This window comes from Lacerta agilis, chromosome 13, assembly GCF_009819535.1.
Source record: "Lacerta agilis isolate rLacAgi1 chromosome 13, rLacAgi1.pri, whole genome shotgun sequence".
Lineage (NCBI taxonomy): Eukaryota > Metazoa > Chordata > Lepidosauria > Squamata > Lacertidae > Lacerta > Lacerta agilis.
The window spans coordinates 17722434-17741634 of record NC_046324.1 but is presented as its reverse complement, the minus strand read 5'-3'; the positions used below and the strand labels follow the sequence as shown (position 1 = coordinate 17741634).

Here is a 19201-nt window from a genome sequence, read left to right as displayed (position 1 = left end):
CACCAACTGTGCTGTGAATTGTGCTCAGAAACGTACTGGGAGCAGATGTAGATCTTTGTAGAAGTAGTGACTGGTCCGAGGTCACCCAGTGAGCTTCATAGCCAAATGGGGATTTCAACCCACATCTCCAGTCTGACACTGTACCACACTAGCTTCTCAATGTAGGGAACAGGCCCCTTGCACAACATAATGGCCCATCTAGTCCAGCATCCTGTTCTCAAAGTGGCCAACCAGATGCCTGTGGGAAGCTTGCAAGGTGGACATGAGCACAACAGCACTCTCCCCACCTGCGTAATGACAATGCTTCTGACAGAGAAGGCAAAGCACAGGTATTGTGACCAGCAGCTGTAGATAGCTTTGTCTGCCATTAATTTGCACAATCCTTTTTTAAAGCCATCCAAGCTGGCAGCCATCACTGCCTCCTGTGGCAGCGAGTTCCATTGTTTAACTGTGTGCAGTGTGAAGAAGTACTTCCTTTTCTCTGCCCTGAATTCTCTAATATTCAACTTCACTGGATGTTCATGAGTTCTGGTGTTATGAGAGAAGGAGAAAAACTTTTCTTTATCCATTTTCTCCATACCCTGTATAATTTTATAAACTTCTCTCATGCTAGCTCTTACCTTTTCTCTAAACTAGGAAGTCCCAAATGCTGCAACCTTCCTCATAGGGGAGTCCCTCCAGGAAACCCCAACCCCGATGGAAATGGATTTGTTTCACAAAAGCTCTGAATCAGCTTTAATTTGACGGTGGTGATGATGATGATAATAATAATAATTTATTATTATTATTATTATTATTATTATTATTATTATTATTATTATTATTATTTATACCCCGGCCATCTGGCTGGGTTTCCCCAGCCACTCTGGGCGGTTTCCAACAAAATATTAAAATACAATGGTCTGTTAAACATTAAAAGCTTCCCTAAACAGGGCTGCCTTCAGATGTCTTCTAAAAGTCTGGTAGTTGTTTTTCTCTTTGACATCTGGTGGGAGAATGTTCCACAGGGCACGTGCCACTACTGAGAATGCCCTCTGCCTGGTTCCCTGTAACTTGGCTTCTCGCAGGGAGGGAACCAGAAGGCCCTCGGCGCTCAGTGTCCGGGCAGAATGATGCGGGTGGAGACACTCCTTCAGCGATAGAATCTCATCTGAAAATAGCAACAGTCTAGAAGTGGCCCCCAAAGTGCAATGATTACTTTCCGAATGTGCCTCTTTCCTCACACAGGCAAACAAAACTCACTGCAGCCAACTGAAGTCAACCAACCATGCCCTGGGCCCTCCCACCTCTCTCACCACCAATGATAACAAATAAATGAATAGGAAGAGAACCTACCTACATGACGCCGACACAAAAACCTTGCACATACACTATGCAAAGGAACAAAATTCTACTACCCTAACCTTCTCTCTCACACACACTCTCATTCCCTGCCTCTCTTCTTCCTTAAAACTTTTAACGTCTATAATATTAGTGTCTCACATCGAATATAACTGACCTGTGGAAAAGATTCTATGAACGGAAAAAAGAGACACTGTATGTACTTTTGCAATTCAAGAAAATCTTCAATAAAAACTTCTTTTTTTAGGTGACACTGTTAACAAGAGGTTCACAAAGTCTGTGCTGTCTGATTGTTCAGCTTCTCAACTACCTCTAGCTTTCCTGAAGCAATTATTTACTTTTTTATCTTCCTCCGTCCACTCAAGTGGTTTGCAGGGTTCTTCTTCTATTTTATCCAAATAACAACCCTGAGTGGTTGGCCACGCTGAAAGACAGTATTAAGAGACTAGTCCAAGGTGCTCCCCCACCCCCGGCTTCCTGGGCGAGTCAGGATCTGAACCTGAGTTGCCCAGGTGTTAGTTGGACACTCTTAATTGCCTAGTCTTAGTCTGACCCTCGTTAAACCACAACAACGCAACAGACTTTCCAGAAATTCCTCATGAGCAAAAATGTCACCTGGTCACACGGGGGCTCAGCTTGCTAATTGTGTGGTTTAGCAAAGAGTAACTGGGGGAATGATGTACTGTTTATTTCCCTAAGGAAATAAATGGTTAAAATGAGCAACATCTGAGGATATGCAAAGATGGTAGAGATACCATGCAACTGCTTAGTTATGGCAACTGCACTTAGATCGCAGGTGCAAAAGTAGGGGGGGAAAACCCAACAACCTCTGAACAAATCTTGTTTGTAATTTGCAAACATATGACAACATTGGTGCAATCAGTAAGGTCTTGCTGTATATGAAAATTGCAAGCAGGCTAGAAATGTGGTACACAGAACAGCTAATTGCTTGATTATAGATCTTTCCCTACCTTACAGGATTGTTGCAAAGATTTGCATGTAGAGGTTTCCCAGAGAGGAAGAGGGATTGACTTTTAACCCACTCTGGGAACTGTAGCTCTGTGAGAGGGAGAGGGGGTCTCCTAACAACCTCCAGCACCCTGAACAAACTACAGCACCCAGAATTCTTTGGGGGAAGCCACGACTGCTTAAAGTGGTATCGTACTGCTTTACAGGTATGGTGGAAATGTGGACTAACTTTTGTGATAAGAAGAGGAGATGAAACAGAGGTCACATGGTAGAGGTTATGTGATGGAGCAGGGGATAGAGAGCCACCAAATATCCAAACCTTTCCTGAGAAGAAAAAGACACTGTTATGTCCCCATCGGAGCGAGAGGCTGGGGATAGTTATCCAATGACCTGCCAACTGCACTGGAAAGCAAACTTGGATTCTGCCGAGGCTGCTTCAAAGTTTACGCTTTGCCCGAGGCCTTGAACAGATCTGCCATCCCACGTGGCACCAGCGACAGCATGAAAGGAAGAGGGCGAAAACATTGCCGCGCACAGCCCAGATGTGCAGCCGCTTCACAATCCGTGCCGGACAAGACCCGAGACCTCAGGAGCCTTTCGGGGAATCCGAACCAAGAAAGGATTGGAGAGATGCTGGCAGTGTGACAATGGCCTCGTGGAACAGAGTGGTGACTCTGTAGCAATTGTCCTCAGATGCCCAGGCGGGCAGAGGGAATGGCAGGTCACTTGCCTTCTGGCGCTAGGAGTGCAACTGCCCTTCTCCAGCATTTAAAAGGAAAAGGAAAGGAAAAAGGAAATGGTGGCTCGGTGCCCGTTGGTAGCAAACCTAGTTTATTGCAATATATATAATAGTAAGATATATAATACACACAGACAGACAGAGAGAGAGGGAGAGAGAGAGAGATACCTAGAAAGCCTAATTTGACAAGATGCCCACAGGCAGAATGCATGTTAGGCATTTCACACATTTATGCAAATGTTGCTTTGATTAATTACACAGCCGAGACAAACGACCTTTGGCATTTGCCAATGCAGGGAGAATGTGTTTGAGTCAACTGCTACTTCTGCTGGTTGGGTGAGAGGTTCTTGCCAATATAGGTAAATCTGTAACATGACTAATGTAAAAATTGTGATTAGAAAAACAATAGCACCGACCTTGGGGAAAGGTCTTTAGCACTTATTCACCTCACTCAAAACAATCCCTTTCCAGTTTGGTTTGCTGTATAAAGTTAGAGATTCTGAAGATTGATGGTGACGCTTCTTCTGCTCCTGTCCTTAAGAAACAGGAGGCAGTGTTTGTGTGTTTGCACTAGAGATGGACAAATCTGTTTCTCATTTTGCCCATTCTTAAGTTCAGTTCTCCAGTGCAAATCTCTCCCAATAGACACGTTTTTATGCAAATGTGCCTGATACACACATTTTTATGCAAAGCAGTTGTCCTGAGCATGAGCACATTGCACTTTTTGTATATTATTTTCATTGACCTATGCACTTCTGTGCACACTTTACACCTGCATATTATTTGTTGTTACTAATTCATTTATTAAATCTCTATAGCACTCTGGTACAATACTGGGCTGGAGAATGGAACTGCAAAATCCAGTGGACTGCATGTTTCGAAGCATGGCTATATCTTGGTTTGTGTATTGGTTCAGAAAGTACAAATTGGGAGCTGAGCCTAATTTCACTCCCATCCCTAGTTCGAGTGCAAGAATAGGGCCAGAGAGACACCAGGGTTCAAATTACCACTCAGCTAGGAAGCTCACAGAGACACCTTCAATCAGACACTCCCTCTGTCTCTTCTGATCCACAGAAGCTGGTGTTCCTGGAGGTAATAAACAGCCATCATGACTAGCAGTCACTGATAGACTTATTGCTCATGAATCCATCTGATAAAAAGGACCCCCGTCTTTCTGAATCACCCACCATACACTAGGCCAGGGGCACAGCATCATCAGCGAGCACCTGGGGTGAGTGCACATGCGCACATGCATGCCAGCAGGGGGTGGAGTGCGATTGCCCAGCCCTCGCCACCAGGCGGACGCAGAAGGTGCTCTTTACCCTCCACGTTCCCCAGCCCCCACCACCGATGGGCAGGCACTCACGTGCCAGATATCTTCGGAGGAGCACCTCTGCCACACACCCCATGCTACGAAACTACACTGGGCTGCCCTAGCTGTAGTTTCTAGAAGTAGATTGAAATTAAGATCTCAGTGAATAGATTAGCTTTCACTATAAATATATAACTGTATCTATAACTATAGATATAGTTAAACACACACACACATGGGCAGAGGAAGGGGGCGGTGGGGGCGATTCGCCCCCAGGTGTCACCACTGGGGGGTGCCAAAATGCCGGGCGGCACTCACCGCGGGGCCTGTAGCGCACACACAGGCTCCGCACTGCCCCAAACAGTCTGCCCACTGCCTCCCCCTCAGCTGTAGTGGAAGGAGGCAGGCAGACTCCTCGGAGGGCCTGCGGAGTATGCTGCCCCGGCTCACTCCGCCCTGCAGTGCGGCTGGCCACAACCCTGGACGCAGGGCACACGCGCCGCCCCAGGTTCCTGATTGGCTTGCTCTGCTGCTGTGCACGCACGCACGCATGCACACACACACACACACACACAATACATTCTTTAGGCAGCTCAGAGACCAACCAGGGATGTTAAGGTGAACCCACATGACACAGACCAAGGAACCTTAGCTTTTCAAATGTCCTTGAACTACAATGCCAATCATCCCTGGCTAAACTGCTTTGAGGTTTTCCACAATCAACCTCAATAAATAGCAGGACACAACGTCTCCATCGCTGTTTTGACTGAAAATGCCAAGGACTGAGACTGGGACCTTGTTCATGCATCCCGTCACTGAGGCTAGAACTACACGTTGCCAACGCACCTTTGCTGATTGGTTCGGCAGGGAGAGAAGTGCCTAATTCTCCACAAGCTCACCGCTTCCCCCATATACTGCTTTCTTCACATGCTCAGGTTCCAAAGGCAAGGAAACGAAGGGCCTCTGCCCACCACTTCCATTCTGCAAATTGCCCTCCTCCAGCACCACTTTCCAGAGGAGCTGCACAATGTGTTGTTGCAGTCTAAGCTACGGCCTTTTCTATAGCTGGGACGGCAGCTTAAGTGTCGTGATTCAGGTGTCCCGTTAGGCAACTTAGAGCAAGCACAAATCTGCCAAAGACAGATTATTTCAAAGCAAAGGAAAACAAAAAACCTCACGCAGCACAACGAGGAGCCACCGTAGGCAGATGGATAAAGCAATTATTAATATTTTAAACGGAGTCCTGACTGCTTGAGATCTGCTTAAAGCATGCACCTCAGTACATAATTACACGGCCTTAATTTGTTCTCCTGAATGCACCATAAATAAAACGCCGAGCAGAGTCACGCACCTAACAACAGGCTGGCACAGAACAGTGTTTAGAAATAATTGGAGCCCATCATCAAATGGTTTGCTGCAGTGGCAGTGATGAGCACCATTTCTGAAAAAGAATGGAAGAGTGGCGTTGGTGCAAGACTTCAGAAGTACGCCTCTAAATACCAGCATCAAATGCAGGGACTTGTTATTGCACTAGAGTCCTGAATGCAGGCTTCCCATAGGCATCTAGTTGGCCACTATGAGAAAAGAATGCCGGACTAGATGGGGCCGTGGTCTGACCCAGCAAGGCTCTTCCAGACCCTCCAAATGTCCCTATTTTTCAGGAACAGTCGCAAATTTACAGAAGCTGTCCCAGTTTCTGAATTGATCCCAGAATGTCCTGCTTTTCCTTAGGACATCCCTATTTTATTCAGAGAAATGTTGGAGGGTATGTGACCCCCTGAGCCAAGGAGATAAGTAACAATACAACCTTTAGAAGACATCTGAAGACAGCCCTGCAAATGAAAGTTTTTAAATGTTTAATATTTTGTTATGTTTTTATACATGTTGGAAGCTGCCCAGAGTGGCTTGGACAACCAAGGCAGATGGGCAGGGTAATTATTATTGTTGTTGATGATGATGATAACAACAACAACAACATCAGTGTTTTTTTTCTTTAAAAATGTTTAGTGGTACTCTCATTTTGACTCAAGAAAATCACCATTTTATGTTCAAATTGGGAAGAATAAATACAGTAAATGGACAAAAGTACAAAGATTCACAAAATGTTTAGGGGTATGCGTACCCCTGCATCCCCCCAGAAAAAGCACTAATTAATTAAATTATTATTATTATTATTATTATTATTATTGGCATCCATAACTTAAATTTCCCTTCCTTGGGTTTAGAGCCACAAGATCTAACAATGGCTGACAACTTGGATGTCTTTAAAAGGGGACCAGACAAATTCATGGACAAGGCTGTCACTACTAGCCAGACATGCCGAGTTGCCCCCAACATTGGGGGGGGCGCCTGTTGTGTGAGCATGACGTTACACATAGGACGCCCCCCCCCCAACCCAGCCAGGCTGACTCAGCCCGCCACCCGCACACACACTCCCACCAGCCACTTTACCGTCATGAAAGGGACATGCCACGGGGAAGATTCTTCACCCTTCTGCATCCCTGGCAGAGGATGTACCAAGGCAAAGATGCTTCGCACTGGCACGTCGCTGGCAGTGATTGTCAGAGCAGGTACCTGGAAGGTGCCCTGGTGATCATCAAAGGGATGTGCCAGGGCAAAGATGCTTCATCCTGGCGTGCCCCTTTGAGGATTGCCACAGAATTTTTGGGGGGTGGGGTGGGGCCCTCCTTGAAAATATTGTGCCCCCCCCCCGGATGATGCCCCTGTCACTGGACATAATGGCTATGCTGAGTCTAACTCAACTGTAGGAGGTGTCTGAATACCAGCGGCTGGTTGGGACACAGTGCTGTTATGCTCAGGTCCTGCTTGCAAGATAGGTCTTGCAGGTCTCTGGTGGCCTGTCTTAAACAAGTGAGAGTCTGCATCAAATGCTATCTGTGGAATCCTGAAGAAATTGTTTTTGTTAAAGCAGAGCAGCGTAAGATTTTTTTTAAAAAAGTAAAAGACTGATATGGGGCTCACTCAGCACATCTTCATTAGTCTAAGGCAGGCATGTCCAACAGGTTGATTGTGATCTACCGGTAGAACACTGGACGTCTGTGGTAGATCACCGGAAGATCAGTGGCTCCCCCCAAAGAAGCTAAAAAACTTTGGCTCCCCTAAAAAAGCTCAACATCTTTGTCCTGAACCCCTAAAATGACCTGAACCACCAAAAATAGGGCTTTCCTTCCTTAAAAAAAAGCTCAATGTCGCTTTCCCCTTCCCTAAAGAAGCTCAACAACTTTTACGCGAAACCCCCCAAACAGGGCTTTCCTTCCTTAAAAAAAAGCTCAACAACTTTTACCTGAACCCCCCAAAAGTGGGTAGATCACTGCCAGTTTTTAACTCTGTGAGCAGATCACAGTCTCTTGGAAGTTGGCCACCCCTGGTCTAAGGTAAGAACGAGCATCTCTCTCTCTCTCTCTCTCTCTCTCTCTCTCTCTCTCTCTCTCTCTCTCTCAAAAATATGAAACTAATATAGATTTTGGAGCTTTGTTTGTCACCTGCATTGCCCTAATATGGTTTATGTTGCAAATGTTCCCGCACAAAATCTCCTGGACCCACTGGTCTGCAATTTGGCAAGCTTAATCCACTCTGGAGGGGCTCGCATGCTTGTAAATTTATAGCCATTTTTAGATTCCCTATTATAGCAAATAAGGAACAGGGCTTTTGCTTTGGACAGAGTGGTTCAGCACTTGAGGCACAGATTGAAATGGAAAGAGGACAGAGCAGAATTTTTTTAATGCAGATACAGCTAGGTGAACCTTGATGGCTCTGCTCACCCATAACATCTACACAGTTCAAAACTCACACAACTATCATTTTTTCCTCTCCCCATGGCTCCCCAACAGTCACGGGAACTGTAAAGTGGCTATGGATCTCCCTTCCTCTCCTTACCTGCCAGAGGCCCTGGGAATTGTGGCATGGCTATAAATACCCTTTCCTTGAGAAGTTTAGAGTAGCTACAGATCTTCGTTCCCCCCATTCTCTGAGAACAGTAATGTAGTTTTGAATCACTGGTGGAGATTTCTCACCACCAAATTATCTTTCCCAGGACTCTCCCTCCTTTTTCGTATCTGAGTGGTAGAACACGTGAGTTGCATGCAAACAGTCTCAGCTTCAGTCCCCAGCATCTCCAGGCACATACCCTCCAACATTTTTCTGATGAAAATAGGGACGTCTCATTCCATAATGAAAATTTTACTATTTATACGCCACGCATCTTACTGGGTTGCCCCAGCCACTCTGGGCAGCTTCCAACCTATATAAAAACATGATAAAACATTAAACATTTTTTTTAAAAAAAAAAACTTTCCCTATACAGGATTGCCTTGAGACGGCTTGTGAGTTGGATAACTCCATACCCTCCAACATTTTCCCAATGAAAATAGGGAATTTTGGGTAAATGGATGTGAGCAGTGTGGTGAAGTAGGGTAACCTACTTTTGCTTTTGTATTTTTTGTGATTTCTCTTTTGCACTTCTGTAACTTTTTTCTGTTTTTGGGGTGTTTTTTTGTAATTTTCTAATTTCATTTGTAACAACATATCAATGTGTGTATGATTATTTGATTATACTTTGGACTATATTTTTTAAGAATATCTCAATAAAATTTATTTTTAACTATTAAAAAAAATATAGGGAGAATGGCAGAGTTCCAGTTTGTGCTGCTGCTGCAGAGACAGGTGGCATGTCAGTCCATCTGCTGGTTGGGGCAACACAAAATGTTTAGGGGTACGCGTCTTCTCCAGAAAAAAAGCACTGCGTCCTACCATACCCTCCAACATTTCTCCAATGAAAATAGAGACATCCTAAGGAAAAGTGGGACATTCCTGGATCAAATCAGAAACTGGGACGGTTTCTCTAAATCAGGGATGTCCCTGGAAAATAGGGACACTCGGAGGGTCTGCAGGTAGGGCTGGGAAACCACAGAGATTCTCTGCCAGTCTGTGTCAGCAATACTGAGTTAAATGGACCAATGGATTAGATTTGGTTTAAGGAAGATTCCAGTGTTCCTACGAAAGGCATGGCTGTGATTGAAAAGACGTAAAAGTAGCAAAATATCCCTAAGGGTGCTGTGTCCTATCTGCCCTCTCCTAAGTTTGCTGCTTGTGCGATCCCATGGGAACATCGTCCAGATTGCGGCTAAGATGCTCATTGAACTGCAGAGCACGAAGCTGCTCCCTTGAAGGCCAGATTGGGACAGTTTCCTTTGATCTCACCAGCTACTGTACTCCGTTCCTGCTGCCCAGAACTCCAGAGAGAGTGATATTTCCACCAATCCTTTTATCCTCGGCCCCTCTGCGCAGCACCTACGGAAAATGTCAAGCCCTTGGCAAGCTGAGCTTGACGCAGGGCAGCAGCTGGCTGAAGGCAGGAAGGGGGACCTCCCAGCGCCAGGCACAGCCTTGCTCCTGGTTTCATGCAGATGATCCTGGGGGTGCTGCCAGATGCCCATGTGGCTGACCCTCCGGCTGAATGACAAGGCTGCCAGATTGTAAGAGGGATGGGATTCGGGAGCAGCAAAACACAGAGCTGGAAGAGGAAACTCTCCAAGTAAGATCCAATCGGAAAAGCAACTTATATGTTGCAGTGATTCAGGCTCTCTAGCAGAGTTGCTTGGCCAATAACGCTGAATAAAGGGCAATTAAAGACAATGAGGAACTCAGGAAACTGCTGTTGTAAGAAATTAAGCTCTTATATATAATAAATGTTCATAAGTGTTCCAAGCAAACAAGGCCACGTGTTTGAAGCAGCACAGGAAGACAGGGTTGACACCATTTTGACTCTCAAAACTGACCAAATGTTTACCAAATGGGTCTCTGCAAGGAAGGAGGGGTGAGGGATTTAATTGTTCCAGGAATTAAAGATTACCATCTGAAAGGAATGGCCAGGCTACTGAGAAGAGGCATCAGATCACACCTTTTTGTGTGATGTAGGTGTGATGTATCTGGGGGATGGGCTTGGGGCTGCAGCTCTTCTGTGATGTATGTGTGAGGTTTCTGGGGGTGGGGCAGACTCCAAGGGGGGATTTTTTGAAATGTCTTTTTAAGGACAACCAGCTCTTGATTTGGGGGTCTTCTTCCCTGCTCACCTGTGTGTGAGGAAGGGACCCTGTTGCAACAGAACAATAAAGATCAAGCTTACTAGCTGCTTTGCTTCTAATTATTCTCTGGTTGGCCTCTGTTTTTTACTCCTACCGATGGAGAACCTGCAAAGGACTTTGCAAGGGCTCTTGTGTACCCCATAAGGGAATAAGGGCAGATTTTTTCTTACAACACTGCACCAAAGTGATAGCTTTGATCCATCAAGCTCAGTATTGTCTGCACTGGCTTACAACCACTATCCAGAGCAGCATTCTTCTTCTTCTTCTTCTTCTTCTTCTTCTTCTTCTTCTTCTTCTTCTTCTTCTTCTTCTTCCTATTGTCATAGTTTATTAATCACCTTCTAAACCAACACCCCAAAGCCATTTAATCATAAGATAATTAAAAATAGTTAAAAACACAAAAACAACAAATACATTTACAACAAGACTAAAATTCAAGAATGAATTTTTTAGAAAAAAACTATATTAAATATGTCTTAATCTGTGGCTTATTTGGTAAAATTTGGAAAATCAATCAAAACGATTTGGTAAAAAAAAAAAAAAACAAGACTAAAACCGTAGCAAATAGACACTCATGTTCAGGATGCATTTATCTAGCTGAAAGAGCCTACTTAGGGAAAAAAGAACGAACACTTCCAGCATTGCAAGAAAATGGGAGGTTCTAGATCTCCCATGGCAACCCCAGTCAACAAATCGCAATGCATTTTCTCAGACCCAGAACAAACACCTTTATTTGCACAGTAATCTGAAAGCACACTGGAACACCCTCCTCAAAGGAAAACAAGAACATCGTAATTACATATGTACGCTGCTGAGACAAAATCTATTCATCAACAAATAAAAACAAGCTAGACAGATGCTTGCATCATGCGTCAAAAGCTCTGCAATTTGTCCAGCTTCCTGTCCTTACACTATTGGCCTGTGGGTATTAATGAAGAGTCTGGTGGGAAGTAACCCCTAAGGTCTATTCAAATGCCTATGAAGAGTGGACAGAATTGCAGTTTTCAGCAGCAGCAAACAGGCCCCAAACTACCTGAGTAAATGAGACTGTGTGTTTACATCAACATACCCTCAAACATTTCTCTGATGAAAATAGGGATGTCCTATTCCATAATAATTTTATTATTTATACCCTCCACCCCATCTGACTGGGTAACCCCAGCCACTCTGGACGGCTTCCAACATATATAAAACCATAATAAAACATTAATGATTAAAAAAAAATCACTTCCCTATACAGGACTGCCTTCAGATGTCTTCTAAAGGTTGTATAGTTACTTATCTCCTTAGCTCGGGGCTCACATAACTCCCAAACCTCCAACATTTCTCTGAGGAAAATAGGTTGATCGCCGAAGAATTGATGCTTTTGAATTATGGTGCTGGAGGAGACTCTTGTGAGTGCCATGGACTGCAAGAATATCAAACCTAGCCATTCTGAAGGAAATCAGCCCTGAGTGCTCACTAGGAGGACAGATCCTGAAGCTGAGGCTCCAATACTTTGGCCGCATCATGAGAAGAGAAGACTCCCTGGAAAAGACCCTGGTGTTGGGAAAGATTGAGGGCACAAGGAGAAGGGGATGAGAGAGGACGAGATGGTTGGACAGTGTTCTCGAAGCTACCCACATGAGTCTGACCAAACTGCAGGAGGCAGTGGAAGACAGGAGTGCCTGGCGTGCTCTGGTCCATGGGGTCACAAAGAGTCGGACATGACTAAATGACTAAACAACAACAAAGGAAAAGTGGGACATTCTGGCATCAAATCAGAAACCGGGACGGCTTCGGTAAATCCGGGACTGTCCCTGGAAAATAGGGGCTGCATTAAACATCAGTTTCCACTTTGCTTTCAAGAGCCGCACTCCATTGCAAGAAACTTGACTGCAATCTCCATTCCCTTAGAGGAAAGAACTTAAGGAACAGATAGTCCAAATGGTATTTAAGTGTCGAGGCGGGAGGAGGGAAGATTCAACAGAGCCAACACGAAGGTTACTGCATCATGACAAGCACCCTCCCTCTTCATGGTTTTTAAGAACCACGGCATGTATTTATTACCGGGGCAGCTGAGTGCTCTTAACAATTTCTGTCCATGCTTTTCTTAACCACCCAGTTGTCTTTTCTTTTCATTTGCAGAGATGGTCTTCTCTTATGTAAGCATGTAAGCGCGCTGTCATCTCAAACGCGCATTTGACTTCCGTTAACACAAGTCTGCAGCGCTGGAGTGAAGAAGAACCAGTAATTCATCCTGTTCTGCATGCCTGGCATGTGCTCAGCACCATTCAAGGTTGCAGCTGTTTTGTGCGCTAACTTAAAAGGAGGGGTGGCCAAGGGGCAGCCAATGCTCTGCAGGCAGTGCTGCCCCCCCAAGCAATTCTTCTGAGCCCCACATGACCCTGCTGAATCAATGTGTCCTTTAACAAGTCCACAAAAAAATTCCTTCCACCTGGGAAGATAAGAACAGACCTGCCAAGTGTCCCTATTTTCCAGGGACATCCCTGATTTAGAGAAGCCGTCCTGGTTTCTGATTTGATCCAAGAATGTCCCACTTTTCCTTAGGATGTCCCTATTTTCATCGGAGAAATGTTGGAGGGTATGTAAGAACACAAGGAGAACTTGCTGGATCAGGGCAGTGTCCCATCTACTCCAGCATCCTGTTCTCACAGTAGCCGACCAGATGCCAACAGCAGGAGCCAAGGACAACAGCAACTGCATCCCACTTGTGATTGACAGAGGCTGGTACTTGGAGGCAGACTCAGACTGTGTGGCACAAGCTGCCTTGCTTTCCTGACCTGAACATTTTCATCAGCTTTGCTCCTGGATCTGATCTGGGGAAGGAGGTGCATGAAGTGGGTAGAAGATTGCTTCTGGGGTGGGGCATCTGCTGCAAATTTCAGAGCTGTAGCTTTAAGAACTTGAGCTTGCTTTTCCCTCCTCCCTCTCATCCCTTTTTCCTTGTGTGCCATGACTTTTTAGATTATAAGCCTGAGAGCAAGGACCGCCGTAAGAGTGATTTATGTAAGCTACTCTGAGAGCCGCTTCCCACCTTTTCTTTCATTTTTGCTAAAGGGCAAAGGTAAAAGTCGGGAGCCATTTTCAGTTCAGCTTCAGAATCAACACATTCTGTTCTCCATGATCTAACCAATAAAGCTGGGACATTATATTGAACTGTGCACAAGGAAGCCTCAGCATCCACAAAACAGGGCATGTATCACTTGGCCGGGGGGGGGGGGTAGATAGGGGATGGTGGCCCAGGAAGCATCAGTAAGGAAAAAAAGATCAATATTATTGGACCAGTTGTAGGGAGGGGGAGAGCAACAAACCCCTCAAGAGAATTGTGGAGTGGGAGAAAAAAAACCAATTAATTCCAAGGGGGGAATAAGAACAATTAATTCCAGAGGAGTGGGAATAATCAATTGGGAACTGAACGAGGAGGGGTGAAGGTCTAATATATCTGGAGAGTTTTTTCTGCACATGCAGAGAAAATGAGCCATGAATTCCAAAGGGCTTGGGAAGAAGCGAAGAAGCAATCAGATATTGAAAAACCAAAAAGCATTCTCTTTCTGCTTCCTCCCCCTGCTTAATTGAGCCTATGAAAGGATAAGGAGTTGAAGGCAAGGCCAAATGTCTAACAGAGGAGCTTGAAAGCAAGGACTAAGAACATCAGAAAAGCCCTGACAGATCGTTTCAAAGGTCTGTCTAGCCCAGCATCTTGCCAATCACATGTCCATGGGAGGCCTGTAAACAGGACCTGAGCTCAACAACAACTGACGGTTTTGAACGTTCCTTTCTGAAGTCCAATCTTATGGGCATTTGCTTGGAAATCCCACTGGCCCTACCATTAGGCAGAGTGAGGCAGCTGCCTTAGGTGGCAGGTGCCTAAGGGCAGTAGCTCCTCCCCGCAATCCTCCTGACTCTCCCAATATTACTAGATTATGGTTTAGCCATCAACAGTGTTATCCTCCATGAGTTTGTCTTTCCAACATGCTTTACCCTCTCCTAGTAATATAAGACAATGAGATCCCTGTTGGAACCAGCCAAAGTCATATCTAGACAGGATCCTCTGTCTTCCCAGTGAGCAACCGCTGCCTCTGGGAAGCCCTCAGAGTAGCTAGGTGGCAAAAGGGGAGGAGGCTGTTGCCTTCCTGTCTTGCTTGTGGACCTCCCAGAGATATCTGCTTGGTGTTGTGGAAAACAGGATGCTAAACTAGATTGTTGCAAGGGAGGGGGGTGCCTGGTGCTTTTTTGTAAACCGATTTGAGGTCTCCTACAATCAAGCAGTATATAAAATTTTACGAAACAAATAACTTATACTGAGCCAGACCATTGGTCCATCTGGCTCAATGCTGTCTACACTGACTGGCAGAAACTCTCCAGGGTTTCAGACCAGGGATGTTTCCAAGTTAATGCTGGAGATGCCAAGGATTGAACCTGGGACCTTCTGCATGCAAAGCATATGCTCTACCATTGACCTACAGGTATTTGATATGGAGCTGCCAAACCTAAAGGGCTGACTTGAAGTCTCCAGATCTGCCTGGACCCTTCCAGGTGGCAGGTGGAAGGCTTGAATTTCCAGGTAGGAGAGGTACACACCTAGATATACACCAGAGACACATTGGGGGATCTGCCCTCCACTGCTCCCTTTGACCTGGCAGGTCTCTTCTTATGAGGTTGCTTAGGAAACGAGATAATGTACAGAAGAGAAGGAGGGGAGTGCATGTGTAAGAGAAAGCCGATGGAACAATAGACAAGATTTATCAGAAGGTGGAGCAGGTGGAAGAGGAATTAAAGTAGCTGGGGAAAGAAGAGTTGTGTGGATTGGAATTTAGCCTCCAAAATCATTGGCTGCAGTCTTCTAGTCCTCTGTGATTCTTCTACAGTGAATGCTTCCACAAATGCGGCTAATGCTTGCACACTCCCACAGAAGTGGTGAAAGAGAGATGTTCAGCAACAGTTTTGACCTTCTGCATGCATACTTTGGGTAAAACCATCCAGGGATACAATTATGCATTCGTTTTTTTAAAAAAAATATTTTAAAAATGGAAGAACGTTTGCAGCATTTCCGAAGTGTGTAGGATAGGCATTCCTGGCAACAGAATCCAGAGACCAGAATGCCTGGAAAGAAACGACTGTATAAACCTAGCGCTGAAGCATGGTAGAGCTGAGTCAAAACCGTTTCAGCTGTTTTGCAAATCGTTGGCAGTGCAATATTACATATATATAAATACCGCAAATTGGCAATTTTGACCAAAAAGAAAAAAACAAGTGACACAACCTGTTGCTGAACATTTAAATTTGGAGAATCACAGCTTGCTGGACTTTGCAATATTTGCATTGGAGATGTCAACAGATCCAATAAAGTTAGCAAAAAAAAAAAAAAAAGAGGAGGAGGAGGAGGAGAATTTCTGGATGTATATGCTGGGCACATTCACACCACATGGCCTCAACCTGGAAGGCAGTACCAACATCACTTAGCTTCAGCAAATGGATTCCTTCTGAACACCCCCCCTTCAAAGCTCTATAACGGCCACCTTGGAAACAGCATCAGTTTTATCATAGCAACTGATGAAGGCAGAAACCCAAATATATTGCTATGACAATCAGAATTTCAGTTTTGTTAGTCACTGTAATAAGCATATGGTTTTAGTGATCAGCTGCATCCTTCCAGGATCCAGAACAAACTCGTCAGAAGTGCTGTTTGATGCTTTCAATTCTGCCTGATTTTCAGTAATTTTTCAGCATTTCTTGCCAAAATGTCCACTTGCTTCTTGATATTCCCTTTGCTCTCGGTCACACTCTTTCCAGCGGCGGAGCACATGCCCACACTGCCCAGGGCGGGCACGCTCCCAAGGGGTGGGGGGTGGGGCACGGGGGTGTCCTCCTATATGCCATGGTTCAGGGTAGGAGAGGGGCAGGGAAGCTGCTGCTCACTCTCCTCCTGCTCTCCGTAGCCGGGTCAGACATGACCCGGCAATGGAGCTGCTGTGGCCGGGTGTGCCTCGCCACGACTGAAGAAGGCGCAAGGTGTGCCACCCACTCGCGCGCCATTTTGTTACCCCCCCCCCCAGTCATGACACTTGGGGTGGACAGCACCTATGCCTCTGACACTTTCATCACCCCTATTCCATTTGGCTCCCTTGTGTTGGACCATAACCATATAGTCCTTGTTTGACTAGACCAGGCATGTCCAACAGGTAGATCGTGATCTACCAGTAGATCACTGGACGTCTGCAGTAGATCACTGGCTCCCCCCAAAGAAGGTGAAGAACTGTGGCTCCCCTAAAAAAAGCTCAAAATTTTACCTCCTCCCTGAAAAAACCCAACAACTTTGACCCGAACCCCCCAAAATGGGGTAGATCACTGCCAGTTTTTAACTCTGTGAGTAGATCACATTCTCTCGGGAGTTGGCCACCCCTGGACTGGACTATCCATGTGACTAAATCACAGAACAGGAAGCATCAGTGACAAGGGGGAAACAATGGTGCCAACAGGATTTGTCAAAACTGAATATTCTCACAAAGCGCTTTTGAGGTAGGGATAGATGGATCAATCTATTTCTAGCCTATTCTATTTTATGTTCCTTCATAAGCCGGTTTCACCCACTTCTTGCATTATTTATTTAAAAATGCACGAAACTTAAACACTTAATTTTACCCTAGCATATGCCTTTATAAACATATTTTATATTTAAATGCACATTTCAAAGCAGTTCAGCCCCACCCGTTTTGTTAAGTCAAGAACCGCATTGTGAATTTCAGAAAAGCGTGAAATCCAATGGATGACTATATTCCGATCCATGCATTAGTCCAGGAGGTACAGATCGAAGTCAGTTTGCATCAAAATCCACAGAAATCAAATTTCTCAAGCACACATACTGGGGATGGGGAGGGAAAAGTGGATTCCACCAGAACCAACCGTTCTAATTAAAAAAAACAGGGAAGTGTAGAATATATCTAGAACAACAGTCATTCCACCCAGTTGACCCGCTTCATCCAATGCTCCACAGACATGTCTCTCTTCCAGAGACTGAATACCGTGCATATAGCCCTTGTTTGTGGTCCCAGCTCCTTCCGTTGTCAAGATTAATAATAATAATAATAATAATAATAATAATAATAATAATAATAATAATAATAATTTATTATTATTTATACCCCTCCCATCTGCCTTCCAGCTTAGCCTTACACTGTCAATAACCTCTGTCAAAAAGCCCCTGTATCATTGCTTGGTCCCGGCTCATATGCTTTTCTAACGAGTCAGTAATTAAGAGCGCAAGCTGTCAGCCATGTGCCTGAGGTATGACAGCAGGGAGGAAAAACAGCTATTGCCTTGCGTCTCCCGTTCGTTATGTGTTAATGAGAACGGTTTGAGGCTGCGTAGCAAATGCCACACTGATACAAGCACCTTGGCCCAGTCTCCCCTCTATCCACCCACCCCCAATGGTATCTCCCTGCCCCCCCCCCAACCTCATGCTGAAAGGGAAACTTTCTGACCACCTAATGGGTGTTAATGAGGAATCGCTCATTAGCGCAGCAATCAAAGTTGCTTTGGTTATTAAGACACCTAAATCTGCCAGCTGCCCATTGGGAAAGAACTGTTTGAGGCTCTCCTTTCTCTGACCCCTTTGATTTCCTCCTTTTTCTCCATCGCTTTGCCTCCCATCCTTTCGCCCCCCCCCCTTGCTTCTACCCTGCTCCTCTGACTTCTCTGTCCTCAAGCAACTGCATGGAGAAGAACTTTCCCCCCAAAAAAGCAATTGCACAGCATGGCAGGGAACATGCAGAGATGGATCGGTCAGGGGGTTGAAGGAGGGAGGAAAAGCAAAGCTACTCACATATAGTGCAGGTGGGGGTTTTTATCAAATGCTCGTGGCTGGATGCTCCGGAGTCCAGAGTCCATGATTGTCCTGAAAAGAAATGGGAAAAGGTCAGTAATAGCGAGGCTGTCAAAGCCCTGTGCTCAGTTTGAGGAGGTAGCTAGGAACATGCCGTGCCCATTTGAAAGAACAAATTACGAGACAAGCAGAGAAGACCTGGAAACCAGAACAAGTCAGAGAAAGGTGACTGAGGCCCCATTCTCACCTTATACAGTCGTACCTCGGAAGTCGAACGGAATCCGTTCCGGAAATCCGTTCGACTTCCAAAACTTTTGGAAACCAAAGCATGGATTCTGATTGGCTGCAGGAAGCTCCTGCAGCCAATCGGAAGCCCCGTCGTCCATTCGGCTTCCAAAAATAGTTCGCAAACCGGAACACTCACTTCCAGGTTTGCGGTCAGAACTAAGTTGTTCGAAAGCCAAGGTATATCATAGAATCATAGAATCCTAGAGTTGGAAGAGACCACAAGGGCCAACCAGTCCAACCCCCTGCCAAGCAGGAAACAACATCAAAGCATTCCTGACAGATGGCTGTCAGACGGAGACTCCACCACACTCCTTGGTAGCAAATTCCACTGTCGAACAGCTCTCACTGTCAGGAAGTTCTTCCTAATGTTTAGGTGGAATCTTCTTTCTTGTAGTTTGAATCCATTGCCCCGTGTCCGCTTCTCTGGAGCAGCAGAAAACAACCTTTCTCCCTCCTCTATATGACACCCTTTTATATATTTGAACATGGCTATCATATCACCCCTTAACCTTCTCTTCTCCAGGCTAAACATACCCAGCTCCCTAAGCCGTTCCTCATATGACTGTATTTAAAGCACTGTGATAACACTTTAAACAAAGCCATGGCTTCACCCAAAGAACTCG

General features: G+C 45.4%; 1 protein-coding gene across 3 annotated transcripts in view; it reads right to left on the bottom strand.

Moving 5' to 3' along the window:
* NTRK3 (neurotrophic receptor tyrosine kinase 3) overlaps positions 1–19201 on the bottom strand; it is a 387266-nt gene that overhangs the window by 264979 nt on the left and 103086 nt on the right. For all 3 annotated transcript variants that reach the window (XM_033167046.1, XM_033167047.1, XM_033167048.1), the window contains exon 3: positions 18291–18362. In XM_033167046.1, the coding sequence (XP_033022937.1) occupies positions 18291–18362 (72 nt within the window). The remainder of the gene's footprint in view (positions 1–18290; positions 18363–19201) is intronic.